The sequence below is a fragment of the Micropterus salmoides genome, unplaced genomic scaffold, assembly GCF_014851395.1.
Source record: "Micropterus salmoides isolate LMB-PRFRI ecotype aquatic unplaced genomic scaffold, ASM1485139v1 Ms_hic_scaffold_21, whole genome shotgun sequence".
In the NCBI taxonomy this organism is placed as follows: domain Eukaryota; kingdom Metazoa; phylum Chordata; class Actinopteri; order Centrarchiformes; family Centrarchidae; genus Micropterus; species Micropterus salmoides.
The window spans coordinates 21,103,296-21,121,110 of NW_024041262.1; the positions used below are offsets into that span (position 1 = coordinate 21,103,296).

The window sequence follows — 17,815 nt, forward strand, 5'->3', positions numbered from 1 at the left end:
TGCTGCTGATACTCAGTTATAGTCAGGGTGCCTATATAAGATTAACAAAATATGTATGCAAACACCCACATATTAATCTAAATAATGATATTCATGTTTTTTAACATTGAAATCACTGAAGGACGTTGATAACCTACTGTAAAGTGCTCCTTCCAATGGGTCAATGATTCAAATATAAAAGGTATATCATTGTGCTCCAGGATACTCCTTAAATCCTTTAAAGATATTTGAAAGGGCTGCATATAAAATGTCTGCGGTAGGATCAATTTGAGCTGGTCTGGAAAATAAAAAGTTTTCACTATGGTCTCACTATATGCTACAGATGAAGTAGGAATAATATAGTTTATGTAATGTTGAAAAAAAAAATGTAGCACAAGAGTTCAAAGGGAGTGTCTCCTTTAATAGTCCAGACTGTGTGCTTTAGGCACATTTTGTGACAAATTTCCAAAAAGGGAGTGACTACTTAAACAGCCACTGCTGACTGTTGATTTTACTCACTAGAGGGAGTCATTAAACTAAAGTCCTCCAGAGGTTCGGCATCTTTTCAGCTGAACATATGGACCATTCAAGACTAATGAGGGTAAAAGGAATCTGGTATGAACTTCTGAAGCTGTGTGATAAATTCAGTGCTTCTGGGTGTCCACTCCTGGGTCCCTCCTTTTAAACCTATTTGAGCTTTGAGAATAAAAACATGCTCTCTTCTGACTTGTGTATCATTTCTTTAATTTTTATATCAGCATCTGGTAATTACGCCTGATTTAGAATGTGAGTTGTACGTGAATAATCCAAAACCTTTGCTGGCAAGAATGCTCAGCACTTGACTGGAATACTTCGACTGTAAAGCACTAGCCAGCAAAGCAGGGCGACTGTGAGCAGAACATGCCGCCTGATGCAACAAATGAAAATTAAAGTAACTTACGTGACTGGGATTGCCAGGCATGGGTGTTATTAGCGGAAGCTGAGACAAACAGCAAGCATAAGACAGAGAGAGAAAGAAAGAGTGAAAGGAGAGAGTAATAGGAGAGGGAAGAAAGAAAGGCAGTGAGGCTAGGAACGAAAACAGGCAGCAGTGTGCAGTGTGTCAAAGCACAGGGCAAGGTGTAGCTCAATGAGAAAAAAAACAGGAAGCAGCAATAGCATCAGCACATTATGATGTCAGAAATATGGGGAACCACCAGACCGGGGTCGATTACTAATTGAAATCCTTTGAATTACATCGAGCATACTCCTCAGTATGTCTGGAGGGGAGGTTAGGGATGGTTTGCACTTTTGGGAGAATCTAATTGGTTCCATTGTGCTGGGCAAGATCAATCAATCCCAATAAAAATAACTGAATCCAGTTCTGGTAGTAATTCAACCCAGGGATGGGGAGACTCCAACCTCAACTCCATAGACTACTGTGTGTGTATCATAGGCTGCTAAAGTTAGCCACATGTTAGAATAACATAATCAACCTCAGTACAAGACAAATCCCAACTTTGTAGTTATTACAGACAGACAAATTATAAAATCTGAGGCTTTCTTTTACATTCCTTTACTAAGGTTACATTTGATCAGATTCTTGCATAGTGCAGTGAGAAACGGCTGCTGGTCAGGTGATAGCCAGTGCAATGGTTAATTTCACACTCTGCAGCATATTAGAAATAAGCACACTGTCACAGATGTAGGAAATATGTATCCTACATATTATACTGGTGGGATGAGATGGCGAGAGCCTGCAGAATGTTTGTGTGTCAGCAGAAATGTCTATACCGTGTGTAGGTACGGTGCTGCAAAATGTATCAAGGGCAGGGAGGAGTGAGTAATGCATTAGAGCTGTATGTCTTCTGTAAATGACTCCAGTGTGCTGATCATGAGCATTGCTAAATAACATAATGAGCCGATATCGCTCCTAATGTATTCTTTTACCACACCACACTCCAAAGTGCTGTTGCAAGCATGACTTTTTCTCCAGGAATGCTAATTATAATCGCAGAGTGAAAAGAAATGCTATGATCATGCTGAGAATATTCTTACTTATGCAATCAGCAGAAAGTACAAACAGATATACCTGGAAGTGGGTGAAAAGCTGTCCTCCTTTTATAATGAGTGCACTGCCAGCACTGCATTTTACTGCATTAAGCTCTGTGCCGGCTGCAGCCCAGTGTAATAAAAGACATTTCATCCATATTCCCTGGTCAGATTATTTTAGTGCTAACTCAACAGACACACACACACACATAAACACACACGGTCAGGGAGAGACACTGAGAGACAGAGAGCAACTACTGTATTCTGTCTATACTTCACAAACTGATGTAAGATTTTTCCAGATGGGTGTCACATTTTGAAAGAACGGATCTGATGCAACACTGATGATGGGGAATGCAAAAACTACCCAATGCTGCTATTTACAATATCATAGGCCACTGAAGTAAGAGGCTAAATACCCACAGCTACTCTGTTTTAAGTGGCGCTAATCCAATTATCTTGGGGGTGACTGAATGCCAAATGTGCCTGTAAAGCTCCTTCCGTCCTTGTGGAATTAGTAAACACACCCTTGCACTATTGGGCACCATCCTCCACTCCAAATGGCAGAAATCATTACACCGCTTTGTGTGCGATAAGTCGCGCAGCCACTACTGGTCCACTGTGTCAGGTATTCCAGGAAAACATGGCAGCCATGTTGTGAACGGGTGCTGAGGGAGTTGTTTCCAGGACGATGAAAGCAAATGTGTGAGTGTGTGTGAGAGATGGATGCAGTTGCTCATAATCCTGCACATAACACTCCCCCTCAGGCATCGTTGAGCAAGGTATCACTACACCCCCCACCCCACTCCTCAGTCTCAGACATTTTAATTATTCACCAGGTGAGGATGACTCACGGTGGCTGAACAGCCTTAAGAAAGAGGAAGAGGAGGGAGATGAGAAGGAGGATGAGGGGAGGGTAGAGATGGCAGAGAGGTGGAGGAAGAGAGGAAATTATGGGAGGAGAAAGAGGTGGTTTAGATGATCAGTCTGCTTGTTGTGAGGAGTCTGGGGAGTGTGGCGATGGGTTATCTCAGGTCAGGAGTAAGACTTCTTACGTGGGAGTTTGTGGATGTACGACTTGGTCAAAGGATTTGTTTCTGCTGTCTGGTTTTTCAGACATACAGTTAAAATTCCAGTCATTTCCTCTAACAGTGGATATAGAGCTACAGCTAGCATGCAACAGCAACAGGATCTTACATAATTTGCTTTAAAAACTTATGTAATTTGCACAGTAGGCTTAGAGCAACATAAACCTGATTTGCTAACACATTTCTTCAGAAAATGGGTTCTAATCTTCCTCATGGCTGCAAACTCATTTAACATACACTATTTTCTTGCTGGCATACTATTTACTGACTTACTGAAACAGAAACAGATTAAAGCAGGGGTGTCAGACAATGTGAAAAACAGTAGATAGAGGCTAGAGAAGCTGTTTTGTTTTGTCATCAAATCAAGTCTATCGAAATCACTTAGCTAAGACAGCAATAGGGACTTGTTTTGGTCCGTGTTTGCTGTAAATACATGTTTACTATAAACAGTACTGTAATTCAGATTACTGTAGAACTGGAGCTGTTTCTTTTATGGATGTTCATTAAGGCTGACATTATTCTATATTCATTTATATAGATATCTATACAGTATATATAGATGGTTGCAGTCAAAAGCTAGCACAAGAGCAAAGTAGAAAGACAGCGAGGCAGGAAGGGTGTTGGTGGGGGGGTAAGGATAAACAAGAGAGAAAATGCATGTGCAGTGTACAGTTATGTGAGTGAGTTTGAAGTGAATAGATAAGGTGGGTGGTATCTTAGAGGTAGGCAGGCAGGAGCACAAGAAGGTCCATTACAGTCTGACTCACTCTCCTCAAAACAGCAGTACAGCTCAGGCCCCTGATGGCTGGTTTCAATTGAAGCTTCGACAAAACCAACTGGAGAGAGAGCTACATCTGTCAGCTGGTTACCACCTGACCAACACATAACCAGCCGTTATAATGATAAAGGAATTTGTCCTCATATCATCTCCAGGGAAAACCCCTGTTCTTCAAGTCGCTTCCCTCGACGTCCTGTCTCCCTCCGTCTCATTCTCTGTCTCTCCTGGTGAAACTGCAGGAGCAGTGCACTCAGGAAGGCTCTGACACTGATCCGAGGAGGCAGAACGCATGCTAGGACGCAGTCGGTTGGCATGTAAACACACTTGGCTGCCCTTAGAGGAGGAAGGTTGAAACAAGTGGCTCTGGCAGTAACAGCGAAGCTCTGAGAGGAACTATCTCTTAGTTTTCGTCCTCTCTTTATCTGTCTCCATCTCCATCTCTCACCTTACCTTTCGCTTTCTTTTAAACACTCTCTCACTCTGCATTTGTCAGAAGCTGGCTGCCCGAGCAGGGGAATCACACTGGAGCTCAGCCCAGCGCACTCTCAGCTAAGTGGGGTCTTAACAGGTGTTTAAAACACACAGGGATGCATATTTGTGTTCCTTTGGATGGCAGAGGGCTGTCATTACGGTGCTCATTACCAGTTAAGTGACAGAGGAAGAAGGGCGAGGGGACACATAATGATGTGACATCAGGCCATTTGGCCGTTTGGTGAGGAGGCTGAGGAGATTTGCTCGATCACGGGGGCGCTTGCTGTGTTCTAGACTTGAACAGTGTGCAGTGGAGCGAACACTGACTGTGAATGTTAAGCACTGAGACAAATTTTAGCTTAGTGGTGACACAACCTGACAAAATGCTCTTTGTCTTTCACCCCTCAGTTATACACAGAAAAACACACAAAAGGACACAACAGACTACAGCTGACGACTGCCATGTCCTTCAACAACAGCATCACTGGTCAGATACTGGAGCATAGCTAGACATGCAGACATTTGCATCTGACAAACTGCAACAGTCACTGACTTTGATTAGAATTCTAAAAATAATTTACTTGTCATGCAGCTTTGCCTTGCGATACTCAGAACAGTGTCCAATTGTTTGCCTCTGCATTGTGTCTGATGTGAAGCAACCGGCTAATCACAGTCCGACCTTAATGTAAAGTGAAAGTAAATGACTGAATGTTTTGACTTCCTGTTTGTGCAACTTTTCACCTGCACATAAATGTCTGCATGTGTTTTGTTGCAGTTTGTCATGTTGAGCCATGGATAAACTGGAATCGTTTCAAAGCAAATTTATTTTATGTTCCATTTAAAATCACAATTTGGGGCGTCGGCTTAAAGGTTTAAAATGGTGACCATGCAATTGCAATATCTAGTCCATCTGTTGACTTATTGCATGTAATCCTCCATTTCTCTCTTTTCTCTAATTTCCAGACACAATCTCAACTGTCAACTGTTCAGTCAAGTCTTAATCAACTCCTGATATCTTGATTTATTTTGTTGTTGGCATTTTAGTCTATATTAATCATGAAATTAGAGCCAGGAAACAGGTGAGATACAGAGATAGATGGAAATTACATACAGTAAAGGTCCCTGTCCAGAAGTGAACCAGCAACACTGCAATTATATGGTACGTGTCTTAACCACTAGGCTACAAGGACGACCCCCCCCACTCTTGCTTTTTCTGAAATACCAGGGCAATCTATCTCTTATATATTGATTTCTTTTTTGTGCAGACACATTGCATTTGTGCTAATATCAGTGACACAGACTGGTCTGTCTCATGTGCAGCTCACACAGCACGGAGACACTCTCAGGCTGAATCAGCACAGCGCTCAGTGGACATGAGGAGTAAGGAGGGTCTGTGTTTGTGTGTGTTGTGTGTGCTCTTTAACTCTGCCTTGCTGCTCACCTCTCAGGTCCTGCCCGGAGCGACCCGGCCCGCAGGTGGTGCTCTGTCTAGGCATGCGCAGCGAGGTGCGTAATGGAGTGTGTCTCTGTTCATCCAGGTATGCCAGGTCCTCCAGGTGTGCTGAACTGGTAGCTGTTGTTGTGTGTGTGAGATAGAGAGAGGGATTTTTTTAGAGAAAGAAGGGGCAAAGATGATATTACTGTCAGCATGTACATTGAGAGACACAAAGTAAACAAACACACACACACACACACACACACACACACACACACACGAAAGTGGCACTGGTTCATGTCAGTGACTTGAGGCAGTTATTAAGCTCAAGCTCTCATACTTGCTCTTACAGGAAAGAGCAAACCAGCCTGACATGGTTCTGTCCTAAAATTCCCTCCTCTCTGTGTCTGTCACACAGCACGGAGGCAGATGCCATCCGGCCCCTCTCAGGATTAATTAGCTCAGCAGACAAATGTCTTACTCATGGAGTGAGTGCCGTCTTACGCTGGCTGCTGATTGTTCACACCACGCTGTGTCTTCAGGCCAACGCACGGAACCAGTGAATGTTAAATGAGATTAGACGCCGCCAGTGTTAGTAACCACAGGACTTGACTCTTCGTCACACCTGTTCCCCACAGTTCAGATCAATCATCCAGAGCAGTGGTCATTTGTTTATCCCTTTAAAATTAGGTTAAAATAATTTTAGCAGTGCAGTGATTACGGAAAAAGAGGAAGGTGATGTAGGACAGAATATTAGAGACACAAAATGAACCACAAAATAGTATCTGAGAGCTAATTCTTCAGTTTTACACCTGAAACATCAGTAATAATCCCTCATTGCAGAGGTAACCAGGAAATTGGTCTGTAGTCATGTGATGGGCATTTAAAACGGACAGCTTGATTAACAATTTTACCATTGCCATTGTTTTGTCTCCAAAATGAATTTCTCTAACCTGGATGTTTGTTTAAAACCTGTATGATCATTTGACTGCTTGTGTTTCTTGTCCCATTTGACTTTTGCAATGTCAGTGCGTTCCCAGATATCAGCCATTACCTTGGTGAGTACAATGTTATCATGACAGACAGAATTGATGGACAAAAATAAGATCCAAGCAGAGCTGGGACTCCTTTTTCTCTGACACTATACCTGAAATACTCTGGATGTCCTGAGATGCCAAGTCAAATTCAAGGATTTGGGGAAAGGTGTGACTGGCAATGTATGTTTCTTCTCAATTATGTCCTCTGTTTCTCTCTCTCTCTCTCTCTCTCTCTCTCTCCAGTCACTCCAAAATGTAACCCAGAGTAATCCCTCCAAGTGGCAGGCATCTGAGCCCACCACCTCTCACTGGTGAAAAAAAGTCACCAGCACCTCCATACTGATCTCGTCCTGTCGCTGGTTCAAAGAGTGGTTTCTGTGCCGCTGGAGTTAAGCTCAGTGAAGTACCGAGCATGTGTATGACTGTGTGTGTGTTGCTGACTGCCTGAGTCACCCCTGTCATGGACCCAAAAATGAGCCACATGGGTTTCCCAAAATGGAGGGAAACTGGCAGCTGAGAATGCTGGAGGCATGGCCCTGATGGGAATGGGGGTGCTGGTCATCCAACTGGGCTAAAAGCAGAGACAGTGGAAGCATTAATCTGCTGCTAAACCAAGGAAGAATGACTCAGGGCTACAGGACTGGAAAAGCTTCTTTTTCTCTCTCTTTCAACTGTGTTTGAATGTGAGGACTCAAAATCTGTGTGCTCATCATCTCTATCTGCAATGCAGCAGGCTGCTGGGGATCACATTCACAGTTCCTGAGCCAGTGCGCTAAGACTGCACGTATAGTGAAAAGAAATAAAGAGGAAAGAAAAACAGTACGGAAGAGGGAGTAAGAAAAAGAAAGGGAGAAAAAGGTTTATCTGTGCAGCAGAGGGCTCAGCTGCTACTCTGAGCAATGACAGCCACATCAGACACTTCCTGTTTTAAAGAGTGACTGATAGCATGAACACATGCACGCACACACACACACACACACACTCAAAGACTAGCTGGGCTGTCGTCCAGAGCCAGTCGCAGTATCAGCTGGGGAGCCGACAGTCATCTCAGATATGGAGGTGGCCGCTGGTGCTCTAAACGCCTCACCATTCTCCTCTCATTTCACCGAGAGATGACTTGAAATGATAAATAATGGAGGGCCTGGTATTTAAACAGTAATATTTCCGGGTATTACACAGAGTATATAAGCAGAGGTAAGATTGGGGAGAAAAATGGAAATAAATGACACTTGTCCGCCCCTAAATTGAAAAATGTTATCTCGTGTGAGCTGTTATCTTAATTTAATGAATTTAGAGACTATAGAGTAAGTTCATTGAATCTCAGAGTCAGTCTTTTATACCCCTTTAGTCTTTGTATGAGTAAGGATTCCACAATCCCCAGGCAGTTATATAAACTGGGGCACACATCATCCAACACAGCAATTTCAAAGGGTCAGTTCACCCATAATTACATTAAAAACACTTTCCTCTTGTGGTCTCAAGGCAAGAAAATGTTTGGTTTTATTTGCAGAGGAACTGCTCTCTACTCTGTTTCCCTAGGGACGCTATTCACAGTGAGACATGTGGTAACTAGTGCACCATTTCTGGAAAGACAGGTTGTTGATATTTTCTTTCATTAATGTGTAAACCACATATAACTCTCACCACTGTCAACGGCAAAAATCTAAGATGAAAATCTCAAAACCTGGACAAATAAAACTACAAGCAACCCTTCAATTCTGAAGGCGTCTATTTTTTTCCTGCTGATCTGTATCTTCCCAAGCTGGGTTTATTTTCATTTCACCTCTGTTAGTTGCAGTTTATGGCTCTTTAACAACTGGAGGTCAGAAAGCAAGGTAAGTGGCTCTTTAAAAAGTGACACTTCACCAATATTACACATCAGGAGTCATACTAGTCATTAGGAGAAAGACAAGCTGTATAATGTATATGTACTGTATATAATATCGCAATTAGACCAGTTACATTTTGCAACGTGGGCATTTAATTATTCACTAAATGAAAACTCAAAAAGAAATAGAATTCCTGATCGGCAGTATAGATAAATTTTTAAATTCTGATCAACCCTGCTCCCCTCAAGTGTGCAGTATTAGCCCCACGAAGGGAGAGCGAAAATTTTATACTCTCGGTTACTCCTTCCTCCATATCCATCTTAAGCTCTACCAACGCACTGCCTTCATTAGGTAACAAAGTAGCCCCCTCCCTCCACGTTTTCCTCCCCAGTCGCCTTCTGCTCTTGCTCCCTATCTCTCTTGCTCTCCGCACATCAAAGCACGTCTCTCTGTCACTCTGGGGGATAGAAACGGTTAATGCCTGGGGCTTTGATGTTCCACTGCTGTGTGAGCCCAGCCAATCCTCAGCCTGTGCTTTCCTCCCATCCCTACATCATCTAATAATTCTTTCTGGAGGAGAGAGAGAGAGAGATTACGAAACTCTCTTTCATTCCTCTTCCACATGTATCCATCACCCTTTCCACGATACAGAATTCCTGTTCTTGACAAACACAAATGCTTTCAGAAACATCCCCATATCTTTTTGTTAATCATTCTCTCACTGCCTTCCCCTCGCACTCTCTCTTCATTTTATTTGTTGCATCATCTGCAGCTTATAGTATGTCTTTAAAGCTGTCTCGAACTCACTCAGTGTCCTTTGAAGGTCTGGGTATTGAGGGGCGGAGATGAGATCGAGGGTGAATCTCTAAACGCGCCAGTGTCGCTGCGCTGCCAGACAGCAGTGTCAAACAGCAGAACATGACCGGCATAAAGAGAGGGTCATAGCTACAGCGACGTGCATTGTCAAGCATATTACAGTGTTTAGTGAAATATATATGCGTGTCTACGGTATGTGCACACACACACTTTTTCCAGTGGGAGTGAGAGAAGTGCATAATAGAGCTCATCGTCTGCAACAGCCTCTCTGATGAGGAAAACAATAACACAATCAGGCCCATTAGGACTGCCTCAGTGTTATGAAACTGACATTTTTTTCTGATATATTTACTGTTACTTTGGGATCCTTTTTGAGGCAGTTGTGGCCTACAATGAGAAACACACATCAATGAGACCTCTGTCAGCAACACAAATGCCAGTTTTCCTATGTGATATTCTTCCAGCCGCAGTACGTTCAACTGCTAAAGCTGTTTTTCCCAGACTGCATTATTCTGCTCTGTGGTTTTCAATCCACACCAGAGGACTGTGAGAGTTTAACAAAATATCACTGTGGATTTGCAGCTCCCCGAAACAACATAACCCCATGAAATATGAACACAAGAGTTGTTTTCTCCCTAACTAATTAAAGATGAATGTTGAAGGTTGTAAAAGATTACAACAAATTCAATCACATTAAACCGCAATTGTGCTAGCCAATGAGAAACAAGGAAAGGAGAAGGAGTGAAAAGAAACTAGATTGTTTAAACAGCTGAGGCTGGCAAGGAAAAACAAGACCTAATAAAGATACTGTATCAGGCTTTTTTAGCACGATACAATTACAGACTTAATGTCATATAGATGAGGTTGGACTTGCTCTTCCGAAATACTAATATATTCCTCTACTCTTTTCAATAGTGTTTCATTGTTTCATTCGTGGTCACAGGAGTCACCTGGACGGATGTCAAAGAATTCAAAGGGAAGGATCACAGTTCTCAGACAAGCAAGGAAAGAAAGCCTGGAAGGAACAACGAGGGAGAACTAAAGGAGTCAAAAATAGGTTACATGATTTGTTTACAGCATGCACCTGCAAATAACCTTATTTCTGGCTCCTCAGACAAACTGTTGCCTCATTTTCTACTTTTATAGGAAGGTATGGGGAAGAGGAAGGGACTCACCAGCCACAGAGTTAGGGCGGGGCATGAGGTACAGAGGGATGGAGTGGGCAGAGTGGGAGGACATGCTCTCCAGGTTGCGCTCAGGGATTTTGTTGAGGCTGTAGGTGGAGGCAGTCATGTTTTCATCCACCCTGTACAAGAACGAGTCCATGCCTGATTTCTGGGACTGCCACAGTTTCAGGTTTCCCCGGGAGCCCTCGCCGTATTTGCCGCCTCGCTCCATGTTCTCAGAGTAGCTGGTCAGTGTGGCTGCACAAAAAAAACAAAACAACATCGCCTTCAGTACTGTTAGGTTACATATACTGCTACAAGTGGTTCACTGTGAGTTTCCTCATCAAACGTCAGATGTTCACCACTGTTGCCAGGAAACAACGTTGGCACCAATTTCGACATAAGCAAAACATCTCACATTAGTGAGAATTTTATCTTTCATGTCAACATGACATGCACAGCTGAATCGTCCTCCAGTGGGAGTCCAGACTGCTTTTGACTGCATGAAAATTACCACAGTTTGCCTGGAAACTGACCACACCGTTCAGGTGCGGTCAGGTAAGTTTTTTGGTTTATACCCAGGTTTGGAAAAATGATTACCTTTTTTGATGTGCAGTTGAGATGAGGAGAGTTGAGATGTGTTCCTACATTACTTCCATCATTACTTTGCCTGGTGTACATTTTGCCACTTGAAATCTACCATATTAAGATTTTTAGAAGATAAATTCAAGTCCATCTTAATATAATACTGGCTTGCCCATATGTATATCAAAAGCGTTACTGGTTACTGGTACAAAATCTAAAGCCCTGCTTCCGTGCAAATGCATTCTAAAGTAAATCAATTGGTAAGGTAAATCAACTGGGCTACAAAGCTACAGTATTCTTAGCTCAAAATCCCCAGTTTGTGTTACTATCCCCCTGCTACGGCTCAGCAAGAAAACACTGTCCATGGAAACACAGAGGGATTTTCATACTAAAAACAGAACAACTTTGGAAGACACCCACTTGATTTGCATATTAACTTCAGATGAACTTCAGAATACATTTTTGCACAGAAGAACTACAGCAACTAACACCTGTTTAAGCATGCTTATGGGCATGTCAGTATTGATTTAACTAGAAAAATGAACATTTCCAAACATGAGTGCAGAGCTCCAAGTATTTCAATTTAGATGATGACAGCTACCGTATATAAATAAATAAAACTAAAATTCTAATTAACAGTACTATTGTCATATATTCTGTAGAACTATTCATGCTCTTCTACAAGAGAGGCTGTTGATAATCTAGAGTTTTCCCGTTGATACCAAATCCCATGAACAGAATAAAACCACCAAATATTATCTGTGTAGCCATATAACTCCATTGTTGTCCAAAAACTATTAAAAACTCATCAGTAATCCACACCTTTGCACTGACATGTTCCTTCATTTGGATGACATGTGGCACTGTAGTTTATTTTGAGTCAATCCCACATAAACCGTCCTGCTGCGGTAAATACACACTAGTGCAGTATTGCAATTCACTAATTACTCATGTATGAGTAACGTTTGCTAAAAACTACACCACCCAAAAATAACTTTTTTTCATAATTAAACAATATATTTGACCTATTTTAAAAGATTTAATTATTTTAGATGCCACAGACAGAGTAGGGAAGTCGGAAAGGAATTCATATATTACTTTTATATATGTTTCTTTGGTAAGACTGTTCTTTGTATAGTGTGTGCAGATCTCACCGATAATCCCGCTGTCCCTGCTCTCCAGGGTTGAGGTGGGACTGGTGACAGAACCGTAGGCACAGTCCTTGTTGCCGGCCTGGCCAGGCATGGCAGGGGGGAGGGTGGAGCAGGGGCTGCCTGCAGGGGGTGAGGCAGTGCTGCTGGTCAGGGTGGAGCACGGGCTGATCCTCTGGTTCTGGCCCTGAGACAGACACATACACGCACATTTTTAAAAGCTTTGTTTGGCTCCAACAACCCACTTAGTACACACAGGTATAAATGGCAAAGTAGAATGTTTGAACTTGAATATCTGAGTCATATAAAGAAAATGTCACTTCAATAATGCAGTTCTCAAAAGCTCAGTCCCCCTACTGCCTTCATTTAGTCAATCCTTCAAAGGATTTTCTCTCCCACACACATACAAACACATATCATAATAAATAATCATTTGTGGCATTTTCCTAAAATATACGTTTGAAAGAGCTTCAGAAATTAGATGATGCTACACAGCTTAAGAAAAATACACACGTACAGTAAATTTACATGAACAAACACGCTCAACTAGTATTCTTTCCAATAATGTTAAAATCTGTAAATAACACCTGCAACACCTAAAATCACTTTACTAATGTACTTTAAAGTGCATATTACTGAAGCTGAGGAGTATCACAAACGTTCGAGAGTTAGTATACATATCAGGGCCTGGAACATATAAATGCAGGAAAACATTCCTTTCCCTTTTTAGAAACAAAAGGGAGTGGCACTTTCCAAAATCAGATTGTGTACAGTCCCATGGCACAAGTGGATTGTAGTTCTTCCTAAACATGTGGGAGGAATGTAGGAGTTACACCAATACAACTTTCAATGGACATTTTAATCTGGATATTTTTCAGTGAAACACATGATTTGTTGAAAATAACTTTGTCGAGAGGAGAACATGGTATCTACTGACATACCTATTTTCAAGAATATGTTTCCTCTTGATTGCCAAGACAACAATTTATTTTAAAAAAATGAAACTGAAATCACATACACGCTCTGAATACATCCATCTTTACAGTGCCTGCACTGTTTTGGCACCCTGTAGTGTCCCTCTTCTGCTTCGGCTCAGGTTAAGAGACAAGAGACCACAGGGGACGAAAGAAAAACACTCTGCTGAGTCTAATCTGCTGCTGCAAACACCCACAAATGCACTCTCACACAAACACACAGGCGCATATACTTTAAAGATACATGCATGCAGCATCCATAGATATGCAGAAGAGCACAAAAACTGGAATACCAAGTGATTAAGCATGTGTATCAGACACCAAAACAGCAATAAAATGGAGGTCTTTTCTTAACGGTGCTGTTGATGAGTTCAGGTCAACACTTGGGTGAACACAGAGCGAACAGGAGGGTTGAAGTGGTGCTCTAGACTAAATGTAGTCTAGCTTAATCTACAGGAAGAAGACTGAAGGGACAAAATAAGCTAATACACACACCCACACACATATACAGTTGGGTGCAAGGCTGCAACTATTGATTATTTTCATTATTGAATAATCTGTCGAAAGCCTCTTGAGGCTGTGGTGCAGGAGAAAGATCAGGGTGTCAATTACTGGTTTGGGTTGGTGGTTTGATTGTTGGGTACTCTTGTCCTTGAGCAAGACACTGGGTGAATGAGGTGGATTGTCAAGTGCTTTGGTATAGCAAGAGCTACATAAATGCAGTACATTTATCAGTATTCTTGTGATAAACACTCATTAATTATTATTTTTTTCATAAAAAACTGTGGTCATCACTATTTTTCAGAGCCCAACAGTCCAAAACCCAAAGACATTCACTTTACTATGATATACAACAGGGAAAACAGAGAGGCTGGAAGCAGTGAACGGTTTACATTTTTGTTTGATAAATGATTAAACAAGACTAAGAGTCTACATCCTTGCTAGCGGCTCTGAGAGCTAAACATACATGCTCACAATGACAATGCAAACATGTTGAAGTTTAGTTAGTATATTATTTGCACAACGCTCACCAACTTAATACAGAATGTTAGCATGTTAATGTAACTGTTCCTGAGGTTGTACTGCACAGTCCTGACTTGAACCAGGGACCTTGGGTATGGGAGGCAGACGTACTAACAAGGAGGCTAAAAACCTACGGGCGCTTGCTTTTGTCGCTAACACGTCTCTTTAGGCGTTGAGAAGTGAGGTTTACTCACTGCACAGCCTAGCTGGCTACCGTTACACCAACACTTGCTAATTAACACGAACACAAAATACAGGTAGGTTGGAGTATCATTAGCTTTTCATGTATTTGGACATAAACCAAAGACAAATACAAAATTTGGCCTGATCATGGCACTAGATGATATGTCAGAGGATCAAAGTCATTAGAATTCATCCTGAGGGCAACATGAATGTCTGTACAAAATATCATGGCACTCCATCAAATAGTTGTTAAGATATTTCAGTCTGCACTGAAGTGTTGGACCGACTGCCTCAGCCAACTCTCAAGAAACTAACTGATAAAACTGATAATTATCAACCAAAGGTGACAAACATTCACTGTTGAATTGATAATCACTAACAGATAATCAAAACCACACAAAACAAATCACTTTTTTGCTATTAGGTACGCAATGCAATACAACACCTCAGCCGTAAAAATCTACCTTTTTTATGTGTTTGTGTGCATGCGACTGAACTGAATTTGTCAGTCACTGCTCTCGCCATGAATGTGACCGCTAAAGGGTCATGTTTACAGGAGCTTGACCCCAACACAAACAAACATCCACATACACACAGCAACACTAATGAACCTTGCCTTGCACAGATCCGACCATAATCGTCGAACGAGAATTGGATTAAACTTGGAGCATTGAATCTGTTCAGGGAGCGAGAGCATGAGAGTATGAAAGGCAATTAACTGCACTCTCTGCAAGTTAAGGTCGCCTTATTCTGTCTGTCGGTGAGGTCCGACAGCAGAGACACCAGCTATTGTAGGAATTTAACCATGTCAAATTGAAGATGGTAGATTGGTGTTTAACAGAAAAAAGTAAAGTGAACCCTGACCCCATGCTCACTGTTTTTTTAAAACAGGTTGATATCTTCCTGGCTTCAGATTAGTAACTTTGTTATGATGACAAAAATTAAGAAAGACCGTTGGTGAGATAGCAGCATCCTGCAAATTTCCAGATTGCCTGTGTGAATCCACTGTATTACTGTAATTTGTCCTCTCCATTTAAAGCTAGCAAAACCCAAGCAAATTAGAAAAATTACAACAGAAGCCCACTCTGTAATCTGCTAATAGATGGTGTCTCGAGGCAATCCAAGTCATATTTGGTGGTTAATGAATCAAACAAACTGCTATCCCGAGAACAGTATTTGGGGCAGATATCTAAAATAATAAGTTTGTTCTGTGTGCACGATGCAGCAGGGTGGTAGTATGAGTCACGTCTCTAAAAAGAGCCGCTTGAATAAACCTCTCTCAATTTATACACCCCCACTGCTACAGCAGTGCTCACATCAAGCACAGGCAGTCCACCAGTCTAATCGCGTATCCACACTGTTTTAGTGTAAACCCATACCTAGGCCTGCTTTGAATGCTTCAGCAACAGGTTTGCCCCTTTTCCTCCTCTTTCCGTCCACCACAACTGTTTTCCTCCCTCAGTTTGGAAAATTCATACCTGTCAAATCAGGTTTCGATAGATAAACCAGGGCATCTGCTGCAGAGCTTAGAGCAGGTCCGTTGTGCCAAGAGCTGTTTGCTGCACAACTGCCAAATTCACAAGCTGAAAGGTTACGGTGCAGGAGAGAAATGTTAAGTCTAACCTGCTGCGTGGCAACTCAAGAAAGTTGAAATTTAAAGTACACTGGGAATTAAATAATAATCAGTATTTGTTATATAAAAATCTAATTAGACGGGTAAATATCTGACGCTGGATGGAGAGGCACTGATAAATTTTGAATTCAAAGCGCGGTGGTGTCTGAGCACTTTAAAAAGTCTTTTGATCTGGCTATCCTGTCTTCCAAAGACCTGTCAAACCCAAGCGTAAACAAGGACATTATGAAGATAAATGTTAAAACAGATCGAATCAGACAATTGCAAGTTTGTTCAAGTTCCAAATCACAATTTCTCACAATATAAATGTGTCAAAATCACATACACAATAAGACAATTACATTAAACCATAAAAATAGCATGAAGGGCGATAAAACATTTAACTAAAGCAAGGTTTTTGGCACTAAACCCTTTATTCTAAGCATTACACAACCCCAGACAATGTTTCCCTTAAACTGACTCACAGTGACTATGAGCATCTGGTGAAATCACGAGATTTAATGCAATGTTGGAGCTGCAATCTTTGAGCTGCGTTGTCTGCACTTTCCGTCATTCATTCTGTAGGTTTTGAAACGTCTTCTTTTCAAAGAAATCCAGACAAAAATGAGTCTTAGTCACGTTCTCAAAGCAGATTTGGGTTGTGAAAAAAATTCCAGTTCATTAGTGAGACCATTACCTGTCTTGCCTCGGGCTCCTCCATGCTGTACTGGGTACCGGCCGGCCCCTCACTCACTTTGTCTCCCAGAAGGAAACCCAAGCGCGTCATCAATGTGTTGGCTGCCTCATCCACCGATGGAGGGGGGCCCAGCTCATGGCTTGACTCCCCTGCAGTGGCAGAGAGACAGGTGGAGGTAGAGGTGGAGGGAGATTGGGGGGGCGGTGACATTGCACAGGAGAGAAAAAAGACAGAAAGAAAGAATGTGTGTCAGTGGTGGGTAGAAACAGAACAGCAGCTGGTTTTCACACAAAGAAAACACCCTTTAAAAGGCTTCATGTTTGCCACCTCTGTACTGGGAAATACTAAACACAGTAAATCTACAACACTTTGCATAAACCACAGCAGCAACAACAGACCCAGATACAGGATCCATAGCACCTGCGCTCAGGGCAAAGATATGAAACACCCTACCTGAGTTTTCCCGTAGCTCACAACTGTGCATTATAGACACATTCCACCACAGCTGGACGTCTTTGTTGAGGAGTCTTCTTACATAAATTCAAAAATCTCTTCAGCCACAATATAAGGATCCTTTCAAACTGTTTACTGTTTACCCCTTTACGCGCTGACTATCAAAAGTCTTGGACACTGACGACAGCTCCTTCCGCACCACACATCACCACCGCAGCTCTAGTGACGTAATGAGATACGCCCTTCACCTGTGTCGTGTGTTAGAGAGAGAAAGAGAGAGAGGGAGGGAGAGAGCGAGCGACGGTGTGTGAGTTTTCAAGACAAAGTGGGCGTGTATCCACCCCTCTATCCTGTTTACAGAGACTCTTAACTCCAGAGACTATAAAAGACAACACCAGGGTGAGCCTGCGTGATGATCAGATGATCAAAAACCACACACACACACACACACACACACACTCGTAGAGCTGAGTGATTTCAGTTGCCAACTTTGCAACAGGACCCAAA

At 42.1% G+C, this 17,815-nt stretch overlaps 1 protein-coding gene across 1 annotated transcript in view; it reads right to left on the reverse strand.

Annotated features, from left to right (window-relative positions):
- The window catches only part of tanc2b (tetratricopeptide repeat, ankyrin repeat and coiled-coil containing 2b), a 133,633-nt gene that overhangs the window by 22,884 nt on the left and 92,934 nt on the right, over positions 1-17,815 (reverse strand). The window contains 4 exon segments of the mRNA XM_038734910.1: positions 5,789-5,920; positions 10,640-10,888; positions 12,370-12,553; positions 16,856-17,004. Of these exon segments, the coding sequence (XP_038590838.1) occupies positions 5,789-5,920; positions 10,640-10,888; positions 12,370-12,553; positions 16,856-17,004 (714 nt within the window).